The sequence below is a fragment of the Balaenoptera musculus genome, chromosome 10 (assembly GCF_009873245.2).
Source record: "Balaenoptera musculus isolate JJ_BM4_2016_0621 chromosome 10, mBalMus1.pri.v3, whole genome shotgun sequence".
NCBI classification, from domain to species: domain Eukaryota; kingdom Metazoa; phylum Chordata; class Mammalia; order Artiodactyla; family Balaenopteridae; genus Balaenoptera; species Balaenoptera musculus.
In genome coordinates, this window is record NC_045794.1 from 73,702,551 (window position 1) to 73,726,212 (window position 23,662).

Consider the following 23,662-nt stretch of genomic DNA (forward strand, 5'->3'; position numbering starts at 1 on the left):
ATCTTTTTTTCTCTCAGCAACCCCTCTGGCAAAATGATGCTGAGCCAGGAGATAAGCTTGGCCAGCCTGAGATTACTCAGGGCTGCGCCTTACTACCCCTGGGGAAAGGAGACAGGGAATCCCACAGCGGACATCCAGTCCATCAGGAAATCCTCTTGGCTCCACCTTCAAAATACATCCAGAATCAGATCACTTAACACCACCTCCTCTGCTATCACCCTGGATCAAGCCACTTCTGTCTCCTGTCTGATGATTTCATTAGCTTCCGAACTGGTCTCTTTGCTCTCCTCCACCATCACCCCCAGCTGATTCTCAACACAGTAGCCAGAGTGAACCTGTTAAAACACTCATCAGATTATGCCCCTTTCTCTGCAGGAAACCCTCCAGTGGCTCCTCCTCACTCCCAATCTGGCCTTCCAGCACTGCTCCCATGGGCTGGAGTACCTCCCCAGATATTCATCTAACTTGTTCACGTCATTCCTTCAGTTCCTTCCACAAATGTAGAAGTCACCTTTCACATGACTCTTGTCCTGGCCATACTATCTAAATGCACCCTTCTTCCTACCTAACTTTGGTGCTATTTACACCTTTGCATTGTTTCTGTCTACTATACTATATGGTCTACTTTTTTTAAATCTGTGAATTGCTTGTCTCCTCCTCTAGAATATACAACGTAGGCTTCTCTGGGGCAGGTATTTTTTGTTACTCAAGAAGTATTGATTGAGAGCTAAAAATGTGTGTGAGTATGTATGCGCCCAGCATCCTACCACATCTGCTATCCATTGAGTTAGGCAACGCAGAGACTCCAGATTAGACGGCTGCACTTTCATTACCATGGTACGTATTGTATTTTCAATTACTTCTGAGGCATCTACTTATACCTTGCTTTCCCCACCTGGAATGTCTCTATCAAAATCCTACCCATCTTCCGTCAGGTCAAGAACTGGTCAAATGTTTTCTTCTAGAGAAGTCTTCTAGTTTCCTCTAGCCCATTCATGACCTTTTCTGAATCCTTCTGTTAACAACCTTTCATTTGACAATCATATACCCTTGGCATCTAGTATATTGAAACTGCCACTTACTTCTTACACTGTTATTTCTCTCTGGCTCGGCTGTAAGTTTCTCGAGGTGAGGCGGCCAGCTTGGCATCCTGCCTTCAGTATATCATAGCATGCCTCCATGCAGTGTGGTATAAATATTTGACTGATGGAGCAAGAAAAGGCTGTAGACCTTGATTTTCTTCTGTGATATAACTGCAGATTCTCAGTTTATTGTGAATAATTCATTTAACCTGAAAACTGTCCCTAATTCTAAAGAAAGGCATCAATATTACATTCATACTCTACACAGCTGCCAGAGTGAAGGAAGGCAAGGACACTCTTTGAGTTCTCTGAGTCCAGTGTTTTGAGTCAATCAGAGTAATACTAGCAAGATCATCAATTTCATTGTGTTCATTTGTTGGACAAATAGTAATAAAATACATCAAAACCTAGGAATATAGTTTACCTAAAAATAACAATTTTAATAATCCTAGAGTATTTTAAATAAATTCTGTTTAGTTAGTATTAAAAAACAAAACAAAACAAAAAACACCACTTTATATTAGGACCCAGAAGAGAAATTACTGTCCTATTTGCCTTTGCGGGGAGAGGAGCTGAGGACGTAGCCGCACCCCATGTGCTGATGCTAAATGCCTTGTACAATTCTGATGACAAAACTTTGGTCTATTTCTAATAGAATAAATTAAAACAGTAAAAGACTCAATGGGACTCTTGAACTAAATAATCTTTAGAAGATCAGCAAATAACAAGAGACAACATAATTGGAACAAGATTCAGAAATTTGAGATCAACATTTTTAAACTATGTCTATGTGACAGCCAGTACATCCCTTTACAGAAACTTTTTTTTTTTACAACAAAACTTTAAAAATGCAGATTGGGAACAGCTTATTTTGATCCTGAAATATTGTATCAAATTTCCTGCCTGGCATTAGAGACACAAGTGCAAGCCACAAAGATACCAACTGTTACACTGTATGCCATAATTCCTTCTCTGTTGTAAGAAGGCATCAGAGCATAGATATCAATACACTTAGATCTAGAAATGATCCTGAATGTAATATTAAATCAAGTCAAAACAGGAACAGAAGCCAACTATTTCTTACACCATAAAAAACCTGCTTTTATCCTACTAAGAAATTTCACAAATTAAGGTTTAAAGAGTAATCTTTTTACATCTCATCTTGATGAAAATGAATTTCTAAAGAAACTTTCTTCCAGTCTGCAAAAACCAAACAAACAAATCCCCAAAATAAACAGTAACCACAATAACAAAAACCAAAACCACCTGTAAATACTGCTTTTTTTTTTTTTTGCTTCCAATACTTCTCTGTTTTTTCATTATAATTACATGCAAAGTTCACACCACAGTAGTGCTTCATGCCAGAATAGAAACAAATCTCCTTTACATTTATGTTTGATTTGTTGTGCAGAAGCAAAAGAAAAGCAGCCAATACAGAGGAGATGACAGATTAAGAATTACCACTAGATTAATGGAAAGGCAAACAATTACCGTGATTGCGCTTTAGTTTTCTAACCACTTATCTACCAATGAGCTAAAAGAAAGACACATACATTGAAAATTTAAAGGAAAGCTCTTTAAAGATACTCTTTATAAAAATCTAAATGCTTCATGAATATCTGTCTTCAGAAAATGTGTTAGTAAAATAAATAAAATCAGGAGTCCTTATGTCTTGCCAGGAGGCAAGCAGCTATCTTCCAGATTGTAAAAAAATCTATCTAAGTGGGACATCATTAGCCTAATTCCAAACCAATTTATAGCAAACAAGTTTTTGTTTTCTTGTTTGTTTTATTTTTATGTAGCATCAAGCACACAACTCAAAGTAACAGTGGAGTCTTCCTTCTAATGCTTATGTGTGGGGCTGAACCATGGGAAATCACTGATATGTATTAGATCGTTTTTGCCTACAAAATGGCAATATCATATAATTCAGTCTAATAGTACCCCTTATGTGGGTAATAACTGTACTCTTCAATCTTATTATTCTGCTTTGTAACACAACTGCAAACGTGTCACATGTTTATTATAAAAATTGTCTTCCCTGTAGAGAACAGACTTGTGGTTGCCAAGGGGGAGGGGGGGGAATGGACTGAGAGTTTGGGGTTAGCAGATGCAAACTATTACATATAGAATGGATACACAACAAGGTCCTATTATATAGCGCAGGGAACTATATTCAATATCCTGAGATAAACCATAGTGGAAAAGAATATGAAAAAGAATTATGTATATGTATAACTGAATTACTTTGCTGTAGAGCAGACATTAACACAACATTGTAAATCAAATATACTTCAATTAAAAAAAAAAAAAAGAATTGTCTTTTTGTCCCACGTACCCTGTATTCCCGAGTTAGGGTCCTATAACGTAGACACTTGACTTTGGCACTTCTACATTACCATCCAGGGACAGACATCCTGCTATCGCTTGCTAGGTGGTACTTATGCCCACCTCCATAGCACACTACTGAGAACACCTGGATTCCTCAGGTCATGAGGTTTTGCAAATTTCGAAGGGTACTGGCAGGGAGAGTGAGTCTCAAAGCTCCGATCAAAGATTTTTGATGATCTCTGATATCTTCTAGGCCAGAAACACCCAATTTTAGTCTACCAACTACCTCACAAGAAGGCAGCACGTCTCAAAAACCACCTATCTTTTGCTCCTCTCACTAGTGGGGCAAAAACCCAACTCACCAGAACTTGTAAATTTCAACAGTGAGACTTTTGAGTAATTCATTGAACGTAAGTATTGAGCACCTACTATAAGCTAAGCACTGTGGCAAGAATTTGATGTCTAGTTAATTTTTAATGTCATAAGTAAGTTATTAATGCAGCAATGTTTGTAGTGTTATTTTATAAACATGAACATTGTAAGAGACCAGACCACAGATCCACTTAAGGTCCTAGCTGTCACCAACAATTCTTGGACCTCTCTTTGACAATCAGCCCCTGGGTTGACCCTCCAGCTGATTTCCTGTCTCTGGAACTTCTCATGAGTGATCTAGGAGTCTTCTCTGCATGAATTAACACTGAAAAGACCCTGTAATAAGCAGACTACTTTCTGACACAGCATAGACTCAAGATAGACTAGTTCTCTGCAGAATTCCTCTACAATAAATACAATTCTTGAGATCTACTGGAGAGTTTGTAATGTTGTAATGTCAAGTGTTTTTCTTATTTGTTTTCTTTTTTGGCCGCGTATTAATAATTTACCCAAAATATTTAACTATACTGACATCATCACAGTAGTGTCACCAAAGATCATGCCATTCCTCCTATTTGTTCTTTTTTTTTTTTAAATTAATAAATTAATTAATTTGGCTGTGTTGGGTCTTCGTTGCTGCATGAGGGCTTTCTCTAGTTGTGGTGAGCAGGGGCTGCTCTTCATTGTGGTGCGTGGGCTTCTCGTTGTGGTGGCTTCTCTTGTTGCGGAGCACGGGCTCTAGGCACGTGGGCTTCAGTAGTTGTGACACGCAGGCTCAGTAGTTGTGGCTCGCAGGCTCTAGAGTGCAGGCTCAGTAGTTGTGGCGCATGGGCTTAGTTGCTCCACAGCACGTGGGATCTTCCCGGACTAGGGCTCAAACCCGTGTCCCCTGCTTTGGCAGGCGGATTCTTTTTTTTTTTTTTTTTTAGAATTTTTTTTAGAAAATTTTATTTATGGCTGTGTTGGGTCTTCGTTTCTGTGCGAGGGCTTTCTCTAGTTGTGGCAAGCGGGGGCCACTCTTCATCGCGGTGCACGGGCCTCTCACTATCGTGGCCTCCCTTGTTGTGGAGCACAGGCTCCAGACGCGCAGGCTCAGTAATTGTGGCTCACGGGCCCAGTTGCTCCGTGGCATGTGGGATCTTCCCGGACCAGGGCTCGAACCCGTGTCCCCTGCATTGGCAGGCAGATTCTCAACCACTGCGCCACCAGGGAAGCCCGGCAGGCAGATTCTTAACCACTGCACCACCAGGGAAGTCCCCCCATTCGTTCTTATTACTAGTTTTGCCCTGACTAGCAGAATTGATGGCAGAAGTAATCTGCTTTGCAAAGATTAAGCAGACTCAAATTGAAATGCTAAAACTCTCAATTTTTGAAGTCTTTGGATACATTTAGTAAATAAATTATATGTATGCAATTTTTTAAAACAAAATTGCAAGTGTTAGAAATACTTCTTAATTTCTGGATTATCCATCAAGAGAGACGAACAAAGGGAAATGATTGCTTTTCTTACACCTTCTAAGGAGACTAGACGTAAGTTTAGCCTCTGAAAGGCAATTACCAAAGAAGGAAATCTGTTCTGTGACAGCAAGTGAAATGTCACATGGGTGGCACCTTAGGAGATGAGACGGTATGGATCCTACTGAGCTCAAGGTCCTCAAATTGAAGCTTTTCTGGAAATTGGTACTGCTCCCCCTTGTGGCTATTTAGACACATTGTAAATATGACTTTTGTACAAGGTTCTTTCTATGCTAAGATGTTAGGCTATTTAGCCCATTTTTTATCTTCTCTCCCACACACTTTTTAAGGAAAATGGATTGTGCCAAACAATTAAATACCATTTAAATGCCAAAGAAAACTTACTGTGGTAGAATCAAAAGAAAGGATGTCCACAACAGGGGGAGTAGAGGTCTGCAAATCGATTACATCAAGCTTTGGATTAATCTGTATATATACATTAAAAAAAGCTAATATTAGATTTTTATACCATAGGAAAGTGGATGCCATTTCTAATAATCTAGAGGGTATTTCCTAATATATTCTAAAATTAAAATATTCATATATTAGCATGGATACAAAAATTTTAAATAAAATATTAGCCTATCAAATCTAACAATATATAAGAAAAGATCATTGTGAGCAAGTTGAATTTATCCCAGGAATAAAAAGTTGCTTTTACATTAGAAAATCAATGGGATTCACCTATAAAGGGATTTTAAAAATAAAATAAAATGACCCACCTCAAAAGATGCAGAAAAAAATCCTAGCCAGTTCAGTAAGACAAGAAAAGGAAATAAAAGCATTAAGATGTAAGAATTAGAACAGAAGAAATAAAAATTGTCATTCATATATAATTATCTATAAAGAAATCCCAAAAGAATCTACTGCTGAATCATTAAAACTAAGAGAGTTTACTAGATCCAAAATTGATATACAAAATCAATTACCTGTCTGTACTTCAGCACACAGAAAATGTAAATTTTTAAAAATCATAATTTACAATACTATAGAAATTTTTAAATACATCAGGAAAAAAGCCCAAAAATGCATATGACCTTTACAGAAAAAAAATAAATAAAACTCATGTAAAGACATTAAAGAAGTCTTTAAAAAATAGGAAGCAATACCATGAAGAGTTCAGAAGCAAAGCCCTGTATATATGGAAAACAAATACAAAGGAAAAATGGTGTTACAAATCAATAGAGGAAGGATGACTTGTACCTAAGAAAACGGGCTCACTAAATAGATCCCTGCCTAATACTACACACAAAGATGGACAGCAGATAAATTATAAACCTAAATGGTATGTTAAAACTATAAAGTTAGTAGAAGTAAATGTGTAAGAGTATCTTTCTGGGGGGCTTCCCTGGTGGCGGAGTGGTTGGGAATCTGCCTGCCAATGCAGGGTACACGGGTTCGAGCCCTGGTCTGGGAAGATCCCACAAGCCGTGGAGCAACTAGGCCCGTGAGCCACAACTACTGAGCCTGCGCATCTGGAGCCTGTGCCCCGCAACAAGAGACGCCGCGATAGTGATAGGCCCGCGCACCGTGATGAGGAGTGGCCCCCGCTTGCCGCAACTAGAGAAAGTCCTTGCACAGAAACGAAGACCCAACACAGCCAAAAATAAATAAATAAATAAATAAATTAAAAAAAAAAAAAAAAAAAAGAATATCTTTCTGACCCAGGGTAGAGAAGAACATCTTAAAAGCTGCAAAAGTAAAACCATCAGGCAAAAAATAAATATATTAAAAAAAAATTGATCCATCTGTTTACCCCAAAATTAAGGATTTCTGTTTAACAATGGTTACCACAAAGTTAACAATCAGATAATGGAATAGGAGGAGATATTATATCTGAAACTGAAAAAGGACAAATATCTAAAATATATAAGAAAAACCTACAAATCAATGTGAAAAGAAGAGCAATCCTAAGGAAAAAATTATAGAAAACCTAACAGTTATCTAGAATATGAAGAGATTTTCAGAAACATTAGTAGTAATTAGAAAAGGGACGATTAAAGCAAAATACCACTTAACACCTACAAGATTGCAAAAGCTAGAAAGTTCAATGATGCTGACATTGTTTAGAGCAACACTGTAATGGCAAAAACAAAAACAAACCGTAGTCTTGCAGAAACTAACACAACACTGTAAATCAACTATATGTCAATAAACAGTAAATTAATTAGAAAAACAAACCACAATCAGAAATCTCCACCTGTTTATCAACAGTAGAATAAATGTATAATGGGAATTACTACTGTAGTAAATTCACTGGAATCCTATACAGCTGTGAAAATGAATGAAATACAACTATGTGCAACAACATATGAATGTATGAATTCAGAATTCATGTACATGAATCTCAGGATTTTAATGCTGATTTATATATTTATATATATATATAATATATAAATATATATTATATATATATATTTAATGCTGATTTATAGTAAAATATATGCAGTATGATTCCATTTATATAAAGTTTAAAACTATCCAAAATGAAAAAATATCTAAGTATTGATTCAATCATAAATAGTAAAATTTAAAAGAACAGCAAGGGGATAATTAGAGTGGTGACTACTTCTGAGGGAGATTATTTCAGAATTCAGAAAAACAAAAAAGGAAAGAAACCACATGATCACCATTTATTTACTAAACATTATGAATACAAAGAAGTAAACAAAGGGCAACAGAGATAGCAGAACTTGGTATCAAATAAATGCTACCAGCAAAAAGCATACTGGCGAACCTCAAAAGAGAAACTGTTGACTGAGCACTTAGTGAGAAAGGCTTCCTGTGGAGGAAACAGAGCTTATGATGGCTCCTTTAGAAAAGGTTTATAAAACAAAAGCAAAAAGAGAGAGACAGAGATGAGGTTACAAGCCTCCCTGAGCATAGAGGCAAACACAACTGCTGACACGATACTGCTGCACAGGGCAGCGGCGAGAGAGGGTGGCAAGGGTCAAATTGTGAGGGGTGAAGGAATTTGGGAAGGCAAAGAAAAACTGGAGGCTAAAATGTGCTTTAGAAAGATCAATCTGACAGGAACCTGTAGAGTGTCAAGAATAAAGTAGGGGTAACAGTGAGGACAACACTGCAACAGTCAGGGACTGTGGTAAGAGGAGTGGAATGATTTTAACGGCACTTATCAAGTTTGATGGGTACAGCTGTAGTTTTGGAAATATTAATAAGCATTTACATCTATCCAGCCACTTGTCTCAGAAGTAGAGGTGTATACTCCCAATAATCCCCACACTGCAGTAAAGAAGGAATTAGAACCATGCAGGACTATCTGCTTGGCCCACCAACACCTATGTTTCTTTCTGGCCATTCCACAGAGCAGAACGCACAACCTTCTTCCTATCAGCTCTGAGGCCAGAGTTGAGGCAAAGATAAGAAACCTGAGGCTGACTCGCTCTCCTTTTAATCTTGGGCGAGCTGTCCAGAAAGAGTGCTTGCAGACACATTATTCTCATTTACCTACTGCCACCTAGTGTAGATATGAAATTGTTTACCAATGAAAAATACAATCTGGTTTTGCCATCTGAAACTGGAATTGCTCAAAAAAACACTAAATCACATGGAAACGGTCAGCATTTCTCATAGAGAAATCCTTGAGCTTCTATGGGCTGGGAAACTTTTGATGTAACAATATTTTACTGTATTGTACCACAGTTGCTGCCATATACATTAAATGGAGCAGGAAATTCTTACTAAGTAAAAGTTTACAGTCTTCTCTGCAAAGAAAATATGCTGAGGCAGTGACACTTACAGTTCAGGTCTTTGCAAGCTAACCTCCATGAATATTAACAGTACTGTCTATCTCTCCATTTTTATTAAAGGAAAGAATGCTTCAGTAACTACAGTTGCCTTGAAATGGGGTTGGCTGCCTTATGAGAGGCTGAGTTCTCCATCACCGAACAAGGGATTCATGCATGAGGGAGGGTTAGTATACATGACCTTACCAATACCATCCCACTCTGAGGTTCTGGTGTATCCATCATACTGAGGAGTCCATGAGCACAAACCCTGCTTCTAACAAATTCTGAAGGGCAAGAAGGGCAAGAAATATGCCCATCTTGTTCACTGTTGCACACTTTAAAGCTAGTACGATGTCCAATATCTGTTAACAGGATGAAATTAAATTTTTATTCTATTGAAGCACTGTTGAAGGTACAGAATGGAACCAGAGTGACTGGGTTGAAATTCTCATGTTGTTACTTACTAGCTTTAAGATTTAATTCACAGACTAGGAACCAAGATGGCGGAGTAGAAGGACATGCTCTCACTCCCTCTTGCGAGAACGCCAGAATCACAACTAGCTGCTGGACAATCATAGATAGGAAGACACTGGAACTCACCAAAAAAGATACCCCACATCCAAAGACAAAGGAGAAGCCACAATGAGATGGTGAGAGGGGCGCAATCACAGTAAAATCAAATCCCATAACTGCTGGGTGGGTGACTTACAGACTGGCGAACACTTATACCACAGAAGTCCACCCACTGGAGTGAAGGTTCTGAGCCCCACGTCAGGCTTCCCAACCTGGGGGTCTGGCAACGGGAGGAGGAATTCCTAGAGAATCAGACTTTGAAGGCTAGTGGGATTTGATTGCAGGACTTCGACAGGACTGGGGGAAACAGACACTCCACTCTTGGAGGGCACACACAAAGTAGTGTGCGCATCAGGACCCAGGGGAAGGAGCAGTGACCCCAGGGGAGACTGAACCAGACCTACCTGCTAGTGTTGGAGGGTCTCCTGCAGAGGCGGGGGGTGGCTGTGGCTCACCGTGGGGACAAGGACACTGGCAGCAGTAGTTCTGGGAAGTACTGCTTGGCATGAGCCCTCCCAGGGTCTGTCATTAGCCCCACCAAAGAGCCCAGGTAGGATCCAGTGTTGGGTTGCCTCAGGCCAAACAACCAACAGGGAGGGAACCCAGCCCCACCCATAAGCAGTCAAGCAGATTAAAGTTTTACTGAGCTCTGCCCACCATAGCAACAGTCAACTCTACCCACCACCAGTCCCTCCCATCAGGAAACTTACACAAGCCACTTAGATAGCCTCATCCACGAGAGGGCAGAGAGCAGAAGCAAGAAGAACTATAATCCTGCAGCCTGTGGAACAATAACCACATTCACAGAAAGATAGACAAGATGAAAAGGCAGAGGGCTATGTACCAGATGAAGGAACAAGATAAAATCCCAGAAAAACAACTAAATGAAGTGGAGATAGGCAACCTTCCAGAAAAAGAATTCAGAATAATGATAGTGAAGATGATCCAGGACCTCGGAAAAAGAATGGAGGCAAAGATCGAGAAGATGCAAGAAATGTTTAACAAAGACCTAGAAGAATTAAAGGACAAACAAACAGAGATGAACAATACAATAACTGAAATGAAAACTACACTAGAAGGAATCAATAGCAGAATAACTGAGGCAGAAGAACGGATAAGTGACCTGGAAGACAGAATGGTGGAATTCACTGAGCGGAACAAAATAAAGAAAAAATAATGAAAAGAAATGAAGACAGCATAAGAGACCTCTGGGACAACATTAAACGCAACAACATTCGCATTATAGGGGACCCAGAAGGAGAAGGGAGAGAGAAAGGACCCGAGAAAATATTTGAAGAGATTATAGTCGAAAACATCCCTAGCATGGAAAAGCAAATAGCCACCCAAGTCCAGGAAGCGCAGCGAGTCCCATACAGGATAAACCCAAGGAGAAACACGCCGAGACACATAGTAATCAAACTGGCAAAAATTAAAGACAAAGAAAAATTATTGAAAGCAGCAAGGGACAAACGACAAATAACACACAAGGGAACTCCCGTAAGGTTAACAGCTGATTTCTCCACAGAAACTCTACAAGCCACAGGGGAGTGGCATGATATACTTAAAGTGATGAAAGGGAAGAACCTACAACCAAGATTACTCTACCCAGCAAGGATCTCATTCAGATTCTATGGAGAAATCAAACGCTATACAGAGAAGCAAAAGCTAAGAGAATTCAGCACCACCAAACTGGCTCTACAACAAATGCTAAAGGAAATTCTCTAAGTGGGAAACACAAGAGAACAAAAGGACCTACAAAAACAAACCCAAAACAATTAAGAAAATGGTCATAGGAACATACATATCGATAATTACCTTAAACGTGAATGGATTAAATGCTCCAACCAAAAGACACAGGCTTGCTGAATGGATACCAAAACAAGACCCATCTATATGCTGCCTCTAAGAGACCCACTTCAGACCTAGGGACACATTCAGACTGAAAGTGAGGGGATGGAAAAAGATATTCCATGCAAATGGAAATCAAAACAAAGCTGGAGTAGCAATACTCATATCAGATAAAATAGACTTTAAAACAAAGAATGTTACAAGAGACAAGGAAGGACACTACATAATGATCAAGGGATCAATCCAAGAAGAAGATATAACAATTATAAATATATATGCACCCAACATAGGAGCACCTCAATACATAAGGCAACTGCTAACAGCTATAAAAGACAAAATCGACAGTAACACAATAATTGTGGGGGACTTTAACACCTCACTTACACCAATGGACAGATCATCCAAAACGAAAATAAATAAGGAAACAGAAGCTTTAAATGACACAATAGACCAGATAGATTTAATTGATATTTATAGGACATTCCATCCAAAAACAGCAGATTACATTTTCTTCTCAAGTGTGCACAGAACATTCTCCAGGATAGATCACATCTCAGGTCACAAATCAAGCCTCAGTAAATTTAAGAAAACTGAAATCATATCAAGCATCTTTTCTGACCACAACGCTATGAGATCAGAAATCAATTACAGGGGAAAAAACGTAAAAATCACAAACACATGGAGGCTAAACAATACGTTACTAAATAACCAAGAGATCACTGAAGAAATCAAAGAGGAAATCAAAAAATACCTAGAGACAAATGACAATGAAAACACGATGATCCAAAACCTATGGGATGCAGCAAAAGCAGTTCTAAGAGGGAAGTAGCTTTATAGCTATACAAGCTTACCTCAAGAAACAAGAAAAATCTCAAATAAATGATCTAACGTTACACCTAAAGGAACTAGAGAAAGAAGAACAAACAAAACCCAAAGTTAGCAGAAGGAAAGAAATCATAAAGATCAGAGCAGAAATAAATGAAATAGAAACAAAGAAAACAATAGCAAAGATCAATAAAACTAAAAGCTGGTTCTTTGAGGAGATAAACAAAATTGATAAATCATTAACCAGACTCATCAAGAAAAAGAAGGAGAGGACTCAAATCAACACAATTAGAACTGAAAAAGGAGAAGTTACAACAGACACCACAGAAACACAAAGCATCCTAAGAGACTAAGAGACTACTACAAGCAAATCTATGCCAATAAAAGGGACAACCTGGAAGAAATGGACAAATTCTTAGAAAGGTATAACCTTCCAAGACTGAACCAGGAAGAAATAGAAAATATGAACAGACCAATCAGAAGTAATGAAATTGAAACTGTGATTAAAAATCTGCCAACAAACAAAAGTCCAGGACCAGATGGCTTCACAGGTGAATTCTATCCAACATTTAGAGAAGAGCCAACACCCATCCTTCTCAAACTCTTCCAAAATATTGCAGAGAAAGGAACACACCCAAACTCATTCTATGAGGCCACCATCACCCTGATACCAAAACCAGACAAAGATACTACAAAAAAAGAAAATTACAGACCAATATCACTGATGAATACAGATGCAAAAATCCTCAACAAAATACTAGCAAACAGAATCCAACAACACATTAAAAGGATCATACACCATGATCAAGTGGGACTTATCCCAGGGATGCAAGGATTCTTCAATATATGCAAATCAATCAATGTGATACACCATATTAACAAATTGAAGAATAAAAACCATATGATCATCTCAATAGATGCAGAAAAAGCTTTTGACAAAATTCAACACCCATTTCTGATAAAAACTCCTCAGAAAGTGGGCATAGAGGGAACCTACCTCAACATAGTAAAGGCCATATACGACAAACCCACAGCAAACATCATTCTCAATGGTGAAAAGCTGAAAGCATTTCCTCTAAGATCAGGAACATGACAAAGATGTCCACTCTCACCACTATTATTCAACATAGTTTTGGAAGTCCTAGCCACGGCAATCAGAGAAGAAAAAGAAATAAAAGGAATACAAATTGGAAAAGAAGAAGTAAAACTGTCACTGTTTGCAGATGACATGATACTATACATAGAGAATCCTAAAGATGCCACCAGAAAACTACTAGAGCTAATCAATGAATTTGGTAAAGTTGCAGGATATAAAATTAATGCACAGAAATCTCTTGCATTCCTATACACTAATGATGAAAAATCTGAAAGAGAAATTAAGGAAACACTCCCATTTACCATTGCAACAAAAAGAATAAAATACCTAGGAATAAACCTACCTAGGGAGACAAAAGACCTGTATGCACAAAACTCTAAGACACTGATGAAAGAAATTAAAGATGATACCAACAGATGGAGAGATATACCATGTTCTTGGATTGGAAGAATCAATATTGTGAAAATGACTATACTACCCAAAGCAATCTACAGATTCAATGCCATCCCTATCAAATTACCAATGGCATTTTTTAGGGAACTAGAACAAAAAATCTTAAAATTTGTATGGAGACACAAAAGACCCCGAATAGCCAAAGCAGTCTTGAGGGAAAAAAACGGAGCTGGAGGAATCAGACTCCCTGACTTCAGACTATACTGCAAAGCTACAGTAATCAAGACAATATGGTACTGGCACAAAAACAGAAACACAGATCAATGGAACAAGATAGAAAGCCCAGAGATAAACCCATGCACCTATGGCCAACGAATCTACGACAAAGGAGGCTAGGATATACAATGGAGAAAAGAGAGTCTCTTCAATAAATGGTGCTGGGAAAACTGGACAGCTACATGTAAAAGAATGAAATTGGAACACTCCCTAACACCATACACAAAAATAAACTCAAAATGGATTAGAGACCTAAATGTAAGACCGGACACTATAAAACTCTTAGAGGAAAACATAAGAAGAATACTCTTTGACATAAATCACAGCAAGATCTTTTGTGATCCACCTCCTAGAGTAATGGAAATAAAAACAGAAATAAACAAATGGGATCTAATGAAACTTCAAAGCTTTTGCACAGCAAAGGAAACCATAAACAAGACGAAAAGACAACCCTCAGAATGGGAGAAAATATTTGCAAATGAATCAACGGACAAAGGATTAATCTCCAAAATATATAAACAGCTCATGCAGCTCAATATTAAAGAAACAAACAACCCAATCCAAAAATGGGCAGAAGACCTAAATAGTCATTTCTCCAAAGAAGACATACAGATGGCCAAGAAGCACATGAAAAGCTGCTCAACATCACTAATTATTAGAGAAATGCAAATCAAAACTACAATGAGATATCACCTCACACCAGTTAGAATGGGCATCATCAGAAAATCTACAAACAACAAATGCTGGAGAGGGTGTGGACAAAAGGGAACCCTCTTGCACTGTTGGTGGGAATGTAAGTTGATACAGCCACTATGGAGAACAGTATGGAGGTTCGCTAAAAAACTAAAAATAGAACTACCATATGACCCAGCAATCCCACTACTGAGCAGATACCCTGAGAAAACCATAATTCAAAGAGTCATGTACCACAATGTTCATTGAAGCTCTATTTACAATAGCCAGGACATGGAAGCAACCTAAGTGTCCATCGACAGACGAATGGATAAAGAAGACGTGGCACACATATACAATGGAATATTATTCAGCCGTAAAGAGAAATGAAATTGAGTTATTTGTAGTGAGGTGGATGGACCTAGAGTCTCTCATACAGAGTGAAGTAAGTCAGAAAGAGGAAAACAAATATCGTATATTAACGCATGTATGTGGAACCTAGAAAAATGGTACAGATGAACTGGTTTGCAGGGCAGAAGTTGAGACACAGATGTAGAGAACAAACGTATGGAAACCAAGGGGGGAAAGCCGCGGGGGGGTGGGGATGGTGGTGTGATGAATTGGGAGATTGGGATTGACATGTATACACTGATGTGTATAAAATTGATGACTAATAAGAACCTGCTGTATAAAAAAAATAAATAAAATAAAATTTAAAAATTAAAAAAAAAAGATTTAATTCACATGTGCCTCAGTTTCTCATGGGATAAATATGGTGCTTACTTTATAGAGTTTTTTTTTTTTTTATTTTTTTTTATTTTTTTTTTATAGAGTTTTAAGGAAGATTTAATGACAATTTGTGTAAGGCTATTAGAAAAATGTTGCATGTGTTAGATATTATTATTATTACTGCTTTTATTATTATGTAATCTCTGAAGAACAGTTTTTGAGGCCCAAAACAGTGTAGACATATAGCACAGCTAGAACTAAAATACAAAACTGATAAAGGAGTGGTCATTTTTTTAATCATAAATTATAATGTGTCAACCTTAATAGAAGGTTGAGATAAAACCCAATCTCAGACTCCAAGACTTAAATTGATCACTTGTAGTTTTCAACTATGAACCGTGGCCGGACTACCATAAAATATCATTATATAAATATTTGGTTAAGTTAAAGGAAGTTTTCCTTCCTGATCAATGTCATACAGAATTTCCTATGCAATGTGTAGATTAAGGTAATCTCAAGTGGCCATTACAAAATTAGAAGCCATCAAAACAATTATTTTATTAACAAATTCTTTTTAACAAACTAACCATTACCCCTTCCTACAATATTCGGCAACTCTCCTAGAATAGCTATTTTGATGCCTTTCTGTCACCAAGATCTACCACCATCTCTTAGAATGGCTCTATGTCTTCCCATCAAAATATGCAAAAGGGTAGGGAACTGCTTGGAGAAAAGTGTCAGGCACACACATTAAGTTAGTTCCTCCTTCAAGAAGGAAAGTTTGGTTTTGTCTGGGCGGCTGGACTATGCAGTCCAGCTCGTGACAGTCTGAAGAAGACAAAGTCAGCACGAATTAGTGATGTGCCATTGCGCAATGCAGGCAGGGTTAAGATACCTTGTTTTAAAAGTGGGCTTCTTTCCCACCAAAAAAAGAAAGAAGTTGTTCTTATGTTTTAATTAAGACAGAGTGCCCAGGCCAGGAGCGTTACAAAGGCTCCGCAGTTACATGAGCAGAAAGGACAGAGGAGGGGTCTGACACAGCAAGGGAAAGGATTTCATGCTTCCTGCTTTCTTTCATGTGGCCTTCTTCTCTCATTTATTCTAAAAGCAATCTGGCTATCACCCTCTCTATCTGTGCAGGAATTAGTAATTTATATCTGTAGTCAGCTGGTACCCAAGGTCTAAGACTCCATAGGATTCCCCACCTTCAAACAAGTGATGACTTTAAGACTGGCAAATGGATGGCTTTTGCAAAAGGCCAAATAATTTCACCCAGAAGACTGAGATTATATGTGATTCAAATGAACCTCACAGAAAACACAATAAAATACAAATCATAGGAATGCTATGTTACTTCAAATTCAGAAATGAAACACTCGTGGTTACTGTAAAAAGAGAAAGCTGGGTAAATTAGATCATTTAGATGCCATTTATTTCACATCTTCTAATAATACATTTTTATTCCTTTAATCAGGAATTCTGACCTCAAAAAAAAAAAAAAGGTTTACTAGTTTCCAAATATTTCCAAAGTAACATATGTAAGCTGACCTTGCCTAAAGCTTTGAAAAAAAAATCCAATCCATCAAATTTAGTATTTCAAAGTAAAATTTGCTAATCTTAAATGAGCACAGTACAACTTCTGATTCATACTATTCTATTCTAAATGATATTTAAAAATTTATAGTCTTTTGGCTCTATGAGGGATTCACAGACATTAAAGTCTTTAAAAAATAATTTGATATTTAATAATTATTTATTCATAATATTAAGGACGTCCTCTGTCCAGAAAACTTCACACCCTTGCTTTATTACAAGAGATTTTAAGGGGAGAAAAAAAATGAACAGTTGGTTGTTCATATGCAGAATCCTATATCATAAAATCTCTGGCATTTCATATCACACAATCTGAATTTTGACATATATTAAGTCATACTGTATACTTAAGCAGATAATAAATGTAAAGTGCCCAGGTAGTAACTGATATTTAATAAATGTTCAATACTCTCTATTATGTACTGGCATCTAGTAAGAACCAAGCCTTTTGGTAAATATGAAAAATAAAAATAGTAAGTAGAGTTGTAGAGAATATCTATGTGCACAATCTGTATACTCTCTCAGGACATTTCTCTCATCACTGTCCTGTATACAAGCCATATTTAGAGTGGTAAATCATAATTACTTGTTTGCGCTTAGGGAGACAGAGCACTGGTTCCCCCAATCATCTTCTGTAACTAAGAAAAGGGAAAGAAATGGATAACGACTCTTTATGAATTGGTCTCTGATCCCCTAGGATTAGAAACTGACATTCACTTTCTCAGAAGTGCCATTTTCTAAAATTTTTGTGGTAGATAAATGATAGATACTACAGTTGCTACTATAAGTTTATTTCAGTCCCCATTCAGTGAGTATGTATGAGTGTGTACAGATAATTTAAACTGTACACAGAGGCTGACTTTCTTAAGGCAACAAACGTAATTCAGTCACAGTGTTCAAGATTCTGTATAGTGTAACTGAGGTGTAACTCCAAGATGAAAAGCCAGTTTTTAATAGATTTTTTAAGGGTATATGTGAAAAATATGGGTTGAGAGTGGCTCTGCATGGCCTGGGTCATCTTGACCTAGCCACAGAAAGCAACCCAGCTGGTTTTACTGCTTTCTGGCTGCACTGTCAGAGAAGAGCTACTCAGAGAACTTGTTGACAATTTAAAGAAAGTCTAGCACTCTTAAGTGAGCTGGGGCGGAGAGTAAATCACAGAGAAAATGGCTTGAGTCCCCAGTGCTGAGGCAGTGTGATGTCATGGAAGTATAACTGAATTAGGAGTAAGGAGACCTGGGCTCAGCCTGCAGCTCTGTCACCTACCACACTGGAAAGGTAGGTGGCCAAGCGGATGAGAGGGCAGCAGCAATGTGGCTGATCAGGCCCAGCTAAGCTACAGAAATACTAGAATAAAAAACACCAAGAGTCAATAAAACCAGCTTAGGTAAAACAAGAAAAGAAAACTCAAGTTAAAATATATTTCACATATATTTGATGTGAATGCATGGGATCACAGGGGATCAACAAATGCATCCATAATTGTAGAAACTGAAACAAAAATGTGGTGAACCACAAATTACATTACATTCTTTCTTTCAAAGAAACAAAAGAGGGGGAAATGATAATACAGTAAGTGGCATGAAGAAGTAGTAAAGCACAACGGTAAACACTTTATTTAGAAGGTCTGGAAAGATGGTCGGAAGTTGGAGAGGACAAAAATTATAGCAAAGAACTGAAAATAAACACTACCATTGAAAAACAAGGAAAGAAATCCCCAAAATGTGGCTAGATTAAGCAAAATCTAAAAAACAGTGTAAAAGAGTTAAAAGTTTTAAAAACTTAAATTTATCCGTGCGTGCACATGCACACACACATACACAAAACCTGAGACTAAAAGAAATACCTGAGGTAAGAGAAAAGGCTAAGACCAAGGAAACCAAAATTAAAGAACTGACATGGGGGAAGGGACCCAGAGACCACAGAAGGGGGTCTGGAACCACAGCATGAGTAACAAGCAGGAGGTGGCTGTGAACTGCCACTCAGGAGTAATAGCTTAAGAATTTTAAAACATCTACGTGAAAAGCAAAGAAAGACTCTGCCAGTGATTGGAAAAAAAATTCAGATGAACAGATGATAGTGATTCCTGATATCTGCTCTTTCTGAGAGAAAAAAGAACTTAGGAAGAATAATGCAATGGGAATTCCCTGGCAGTCCAGTGGTTAGCATTCGGAGCTTTCACTGCTGTGGACCCGGGTTCAATCCCTGGCTGGGGAACGAAGATCCCATAAGCCAGCAAAAAAAAAAAAAAATCACGCAAAATGGAAAGAAATAGACTAATACCAGCAAAGTACCCAGCAAAGACAGAACTTTTTTCTTTGAAGAGAGTAGAACATTTAAATCTATAGGACCTAAGGGAACTTGCCAACAAAAATTTACAGCTAAATAGATAATTATATACTTGAAAATGTATGTTGGCTAACAGTAAAATGGTCTCAACTATTAGGTTTAATGCTTAAGTCTCTTCTTTTTACTGTTCATAAGACCTTTTATTTTATTTTTTTGCTGTAAAAGGGCTTCAAGATACCTATTTCAATAACTGCTCTAAAAATTCTTGCCCTTCAGCCCTGTTCTCATGACAGCCATCACATGAGCTCCCTAAACATGTCTAGAATATGAAGCCAGCTCAGACTTTACTGTCATCAGAGGTCTTAGATTTGATTCCTCATTTCCATTATTATTAACACAATTTTTAAGTTTTATTTCTAAATCTTCAAGAAGCAAATATGAGCGACTTTAGTACTATTACACACTACCTTATTTATAGTTTTATTTTATTAGTGAAAATAATTGTTTCTTGAAGTGCTGCTGTTTTAAAGCAGAACTAGGTTTCATCTAATTAAGTATAATTTCAAGCATCTAGTTGACCAATAGCCCCAAAGTGTATGCTTAACAAATGGTAGGACAAATATGCACAAAGTACTCACTTCAACAGTTTCAATTTTTCCCTCCTGGGGATGTGGTGTCCTTGGGTAGATATCGAGAAGATGTGGTGGTGAATCAAAGTGTAATCTTTTGAGGTTTCTTTTAATAACATCTTTACAATTCAGTTCATCAAAGTTAGTCCTCCATAATAAGACCTATAAAAATTAATCAGGTTTGCAGTTATTGATTTGCATGTACAAGCAGTAGAAGTAAATTTTTAAAAAGATGACTATATAGAATTGTCTCTCAAAATAGTCAGAAAGGCTAGATATATATTCTGACAACATTACGTCTCAACACTTTTTTTTTTAAAGGGTGATAGGGAGAGATTTAGCATTTCAAATTGCCTTTATGTCCAGTTTAAAATTCATATTAAGAAAATAACTTATTACCTTAAAATCCTCTTTTATTTTTCCCAAAACCCAAAATCATGTTTTTGGCTTTACTGTCCACCTTATTCAATAAATCTGGCTCTGAATGACTTTTGGTCATTTCAAATAAATGCAGATTTGCTATACAAACAATTTAATTTTACCATCCTCAAGGAGCTTAATCAACATTTGAAAAACAAGGCATACAGACAATAGATTAGGCAATAATTCAAGTGAAAGGGCCACACCAATATTAGGTATTCAGTAAGTGTCAATTTTATGTATTATAATTAAGTGTAAAGATGAGCAAAAGAAAATAACTGCTATTTGAGTTCCAAAAACTATCAGAACTGGCACTATTTCAGCTATGAGATAGCAGACTTCCTGGCACTAAATTAAAATATAAACTCATTGATAATCATCTTAACATATACAAACTAGCTGGTTGTAAAAATCTTAGCTGAGGTCTCAGATTCCATTCCCCTAACCAAATCAAAGAGGGAGCTGAGAGATTTACAAACCTGTGCATCTGCACCTCCTGATGTAAACAGTTCTCCACCTTTTGAAAATGTAACAGTGAAGACAGGCCCCTAAGAAATAAAGGGAGATAAAAGAAAAAATTACTTGGTAATGTGTTCTCATGGCCAAGAGGGCAGTGAGTATTAATTTTTCATCCTAACTTATGCAGACTATTTATGCAATGTCTTGAGAACATATCCAGCTGTTAGCAACTTATGCAGGCAAAGAGAATCAAAGAATCAACCCAATTACATGAAAACATCTATAAATGATACTAAATGAAAAAAGAGATACTAATAAAAATGAGAAAATACACTTTTCTCCCCTTTAAAGAAAAGCTTGTGCATAGGTAAGTTAGTAAGAATTTCTGTTAAGATTTTCTGGCTTTGGATTCTTTATTCAACAAATCACTAGCAGAAACTGAATGATAATTCTGTAGGTGATGGGAATGAGGCTGTACGAACAAAGCTCATTTCCTGACCACAACAGGCTTCGCCGAGTTCTCCCTTCATGTGGGCAACATTGAGCCACTCAAAGTTTTAAGAACAGGACATGGATAGAAGAGCTGTGATGATGAAAATTGATATCACAATTGTGAGAATGATGAGTTGGAGTCAGAATAAATGGTTGCAGGCCAGTTAGGAAGTTACTGCAACTATCTGGGTGAGAGGTAACAGGAACATGAAATTGAGCAATGGCTGTGGAGCTGGACAAGACTATACCCGGCACAGTCACAACATGACCTCTAGGTCAATTTTCAGTCAAGATAAGAGTAAACATTCCTCATTTCAAAAATATTAGTATACTGTTTGTTTTTAATATGTCCTTAATCTATGCAAGAAAATCTTGGGGGGAAAACATCTTATATTTTTCAAGTAGACCATCCCACAGACTCAGGTTATTATAGCCTCATAAACACCTTCACCTCCAGACTGTGAAAAATTCCATCTTCATGTGTAGTGCTTTTCTCTTAAATTATTTTATTTATCTTTTTTCTATTACTCTGTCCTTCTTCCATGGATATTTTAATCCTTGGCCACTTTTATTTGTTGTTCATCCAGCCTAAATCCATGGGTACACATATATCTGAGCTGGTTAGTGTCTATTTCTGCTTCACTCTAACACAGCTGCAGAACAAATGATAAAGCAAGCAGGAAGTCCGGCAGGATACATGAAGGCAGAAAAAAAAACTTCTCGCTTAGACCACAAAACCCATTCTATTTCTGGATATAAATAACTTATACTTGGTTAAAAGGAAGTACCTAGTACATCTTATTAAAAAAAAAAAGAGGATGCATTCTAAAAAATTTAGAGAAGTTTGAATATTTACCCAGAAAGGAAGGATAGTTTCTACATTTAAAAAGTTTTTCTTTAGTACATTATATACTAGTGAATATGTGTGTGTGTGTGTGTGTGTGTGTGTGATTGAACAGGCTCAATAAACAGCACCCCACTTCCCCACTGGGTTCCTAAAACAATTGAAAAATAAGACAAAAGAAATATTATCTTTCTTACTGATGAAGGCTTATAAAGAGAAAATGTGGCTTTATCTGTGGGCAACTGGGCTTTCTAGAACTGAATCCCAGAATGAGTAAGATTTGAGTACCCAGTCACAGGCAAGGCTGGACAAGGGCAGGCCTCCCCACAACAAATATCAGAGGAAAACCATACGGACAGGCACAGGCTCCCAAGAGTAGAGGGCATTGGGCTCGACTTGTCAAATTTCTCCTTCTAAACTCGCCAATCAGATTAGTGAAAGGAGAGAGTGAGGGGGTGTGGAGGCTAAGAGGGTCAAAGCTAGTGGGACAGCCTCCGCATGAGGGGAAAGATCAGAAGTAAGAAAAACATGTATCCATCACCATTTAACCAGTCAAACCTATACTACTTACTGAGGAAGATAGCAGTAGAGGGTTAAGTTAATGTCCACTGAAAGATACACATTGATTTTGACATGAATTACAATAAATAATATTTATTTAAAGCTAAAAAATAATATTTATTTAAAAATAAAAAACATAGCCTTGGAAGCAAAAAAAAAAAAACATTGTGATAGCAGCAATGTGTGCTACACTTGGAAAAATAATAAAGCCATATAATAAAATGGATCAAAACTTTTAAAGATATATTATTTAAGAAGCAAAAATCTTAGTGTTCATACCGTATGTCCTTGAAGTGTATATATGAGCCTTCCTTCTAAGAGGTCCAGAATCTTAAGCGTACCATCTGAAGAAGCAGTGATGAGATAGTTACCCGAAGGATGGAATGATACACAATTAACTCCACCGCTGTGAACTGATTTGTAGGAAATTAAAGCAAAAAGTTCAGAGAATAATTCTTAATTCTAGAGATGCCCCTTTACCCTATTAGCAATACTAGGCTGAAAGCAAGAATCAATTAGGGGCAATGTCTCCACAGCAACCAAAATTCCACATAGCTCATGAGACAGAATAGCTTTATAAATGAGAGTGTGTCATGGAAGGATGATCTTAATAAACACATAACTATAAAATCTTCAGATATATTACCAATATAAGCAACCATTGATTACCACCAGCTCACATAAGGTATACATCTTAGCCTTAAACTAAATTTAATAACCAGTTAACAAGGACAAGGGGTGAAGAGTATGGAGATATATTTGGAGAAGGGCAGTCTTGCCAGCTTAAGAATTCATTTCTGGACAACCTCCTTCCAATAGGAGGCAGTATAACACAGCGATCAAAAGTTTGTTCATCACTGTATTTTATAAAAATGTACTTTATAAACAGAAAGTCCCATGTCAGTTCTATCAAT

General features: G+C 37.3%; 1 protein-coding gene across 3 annotated transcripts in view; it reads right to left on the reverse strand.

Moving 5' to 3' along the window:
* The window catches only part of POC1B (POC1 centriolar protein B), a 107,215-nt gene that overhangs the window by 34,392 nt on the left and 49,161 nt on the right, over nt 1–23,662 (reverse strand). Inside the window, exons 7-10 of one of the 3 annotated variants that reach the window (XM_036866292.1) lie at nt 23,028–23,092; nt 20,872–20,940; nt 19,982–20,134; nt 5,646–5,726 (exon numbers count right to left, since the gene is read on the reverse strand). In XM_036866292.1, the coding sequence (XP_036722187.1) occupies nt 5,646–5,726; nt 19,982–20,134; nt 20,872–20,940; nt 23,028–23,092 (368 nt within the window). Of the gene's footprint in view, nt 1–5,645; nt 5,727–19,981; nt 20,135–20,871; nt 20,941–23,027; nt 23,162–23,662 lie in introns of all 3 variants that reach the window. The other 2 variants (XM_036866291.1, XM_036866293.1) reach the window with 2 other exon arrangements.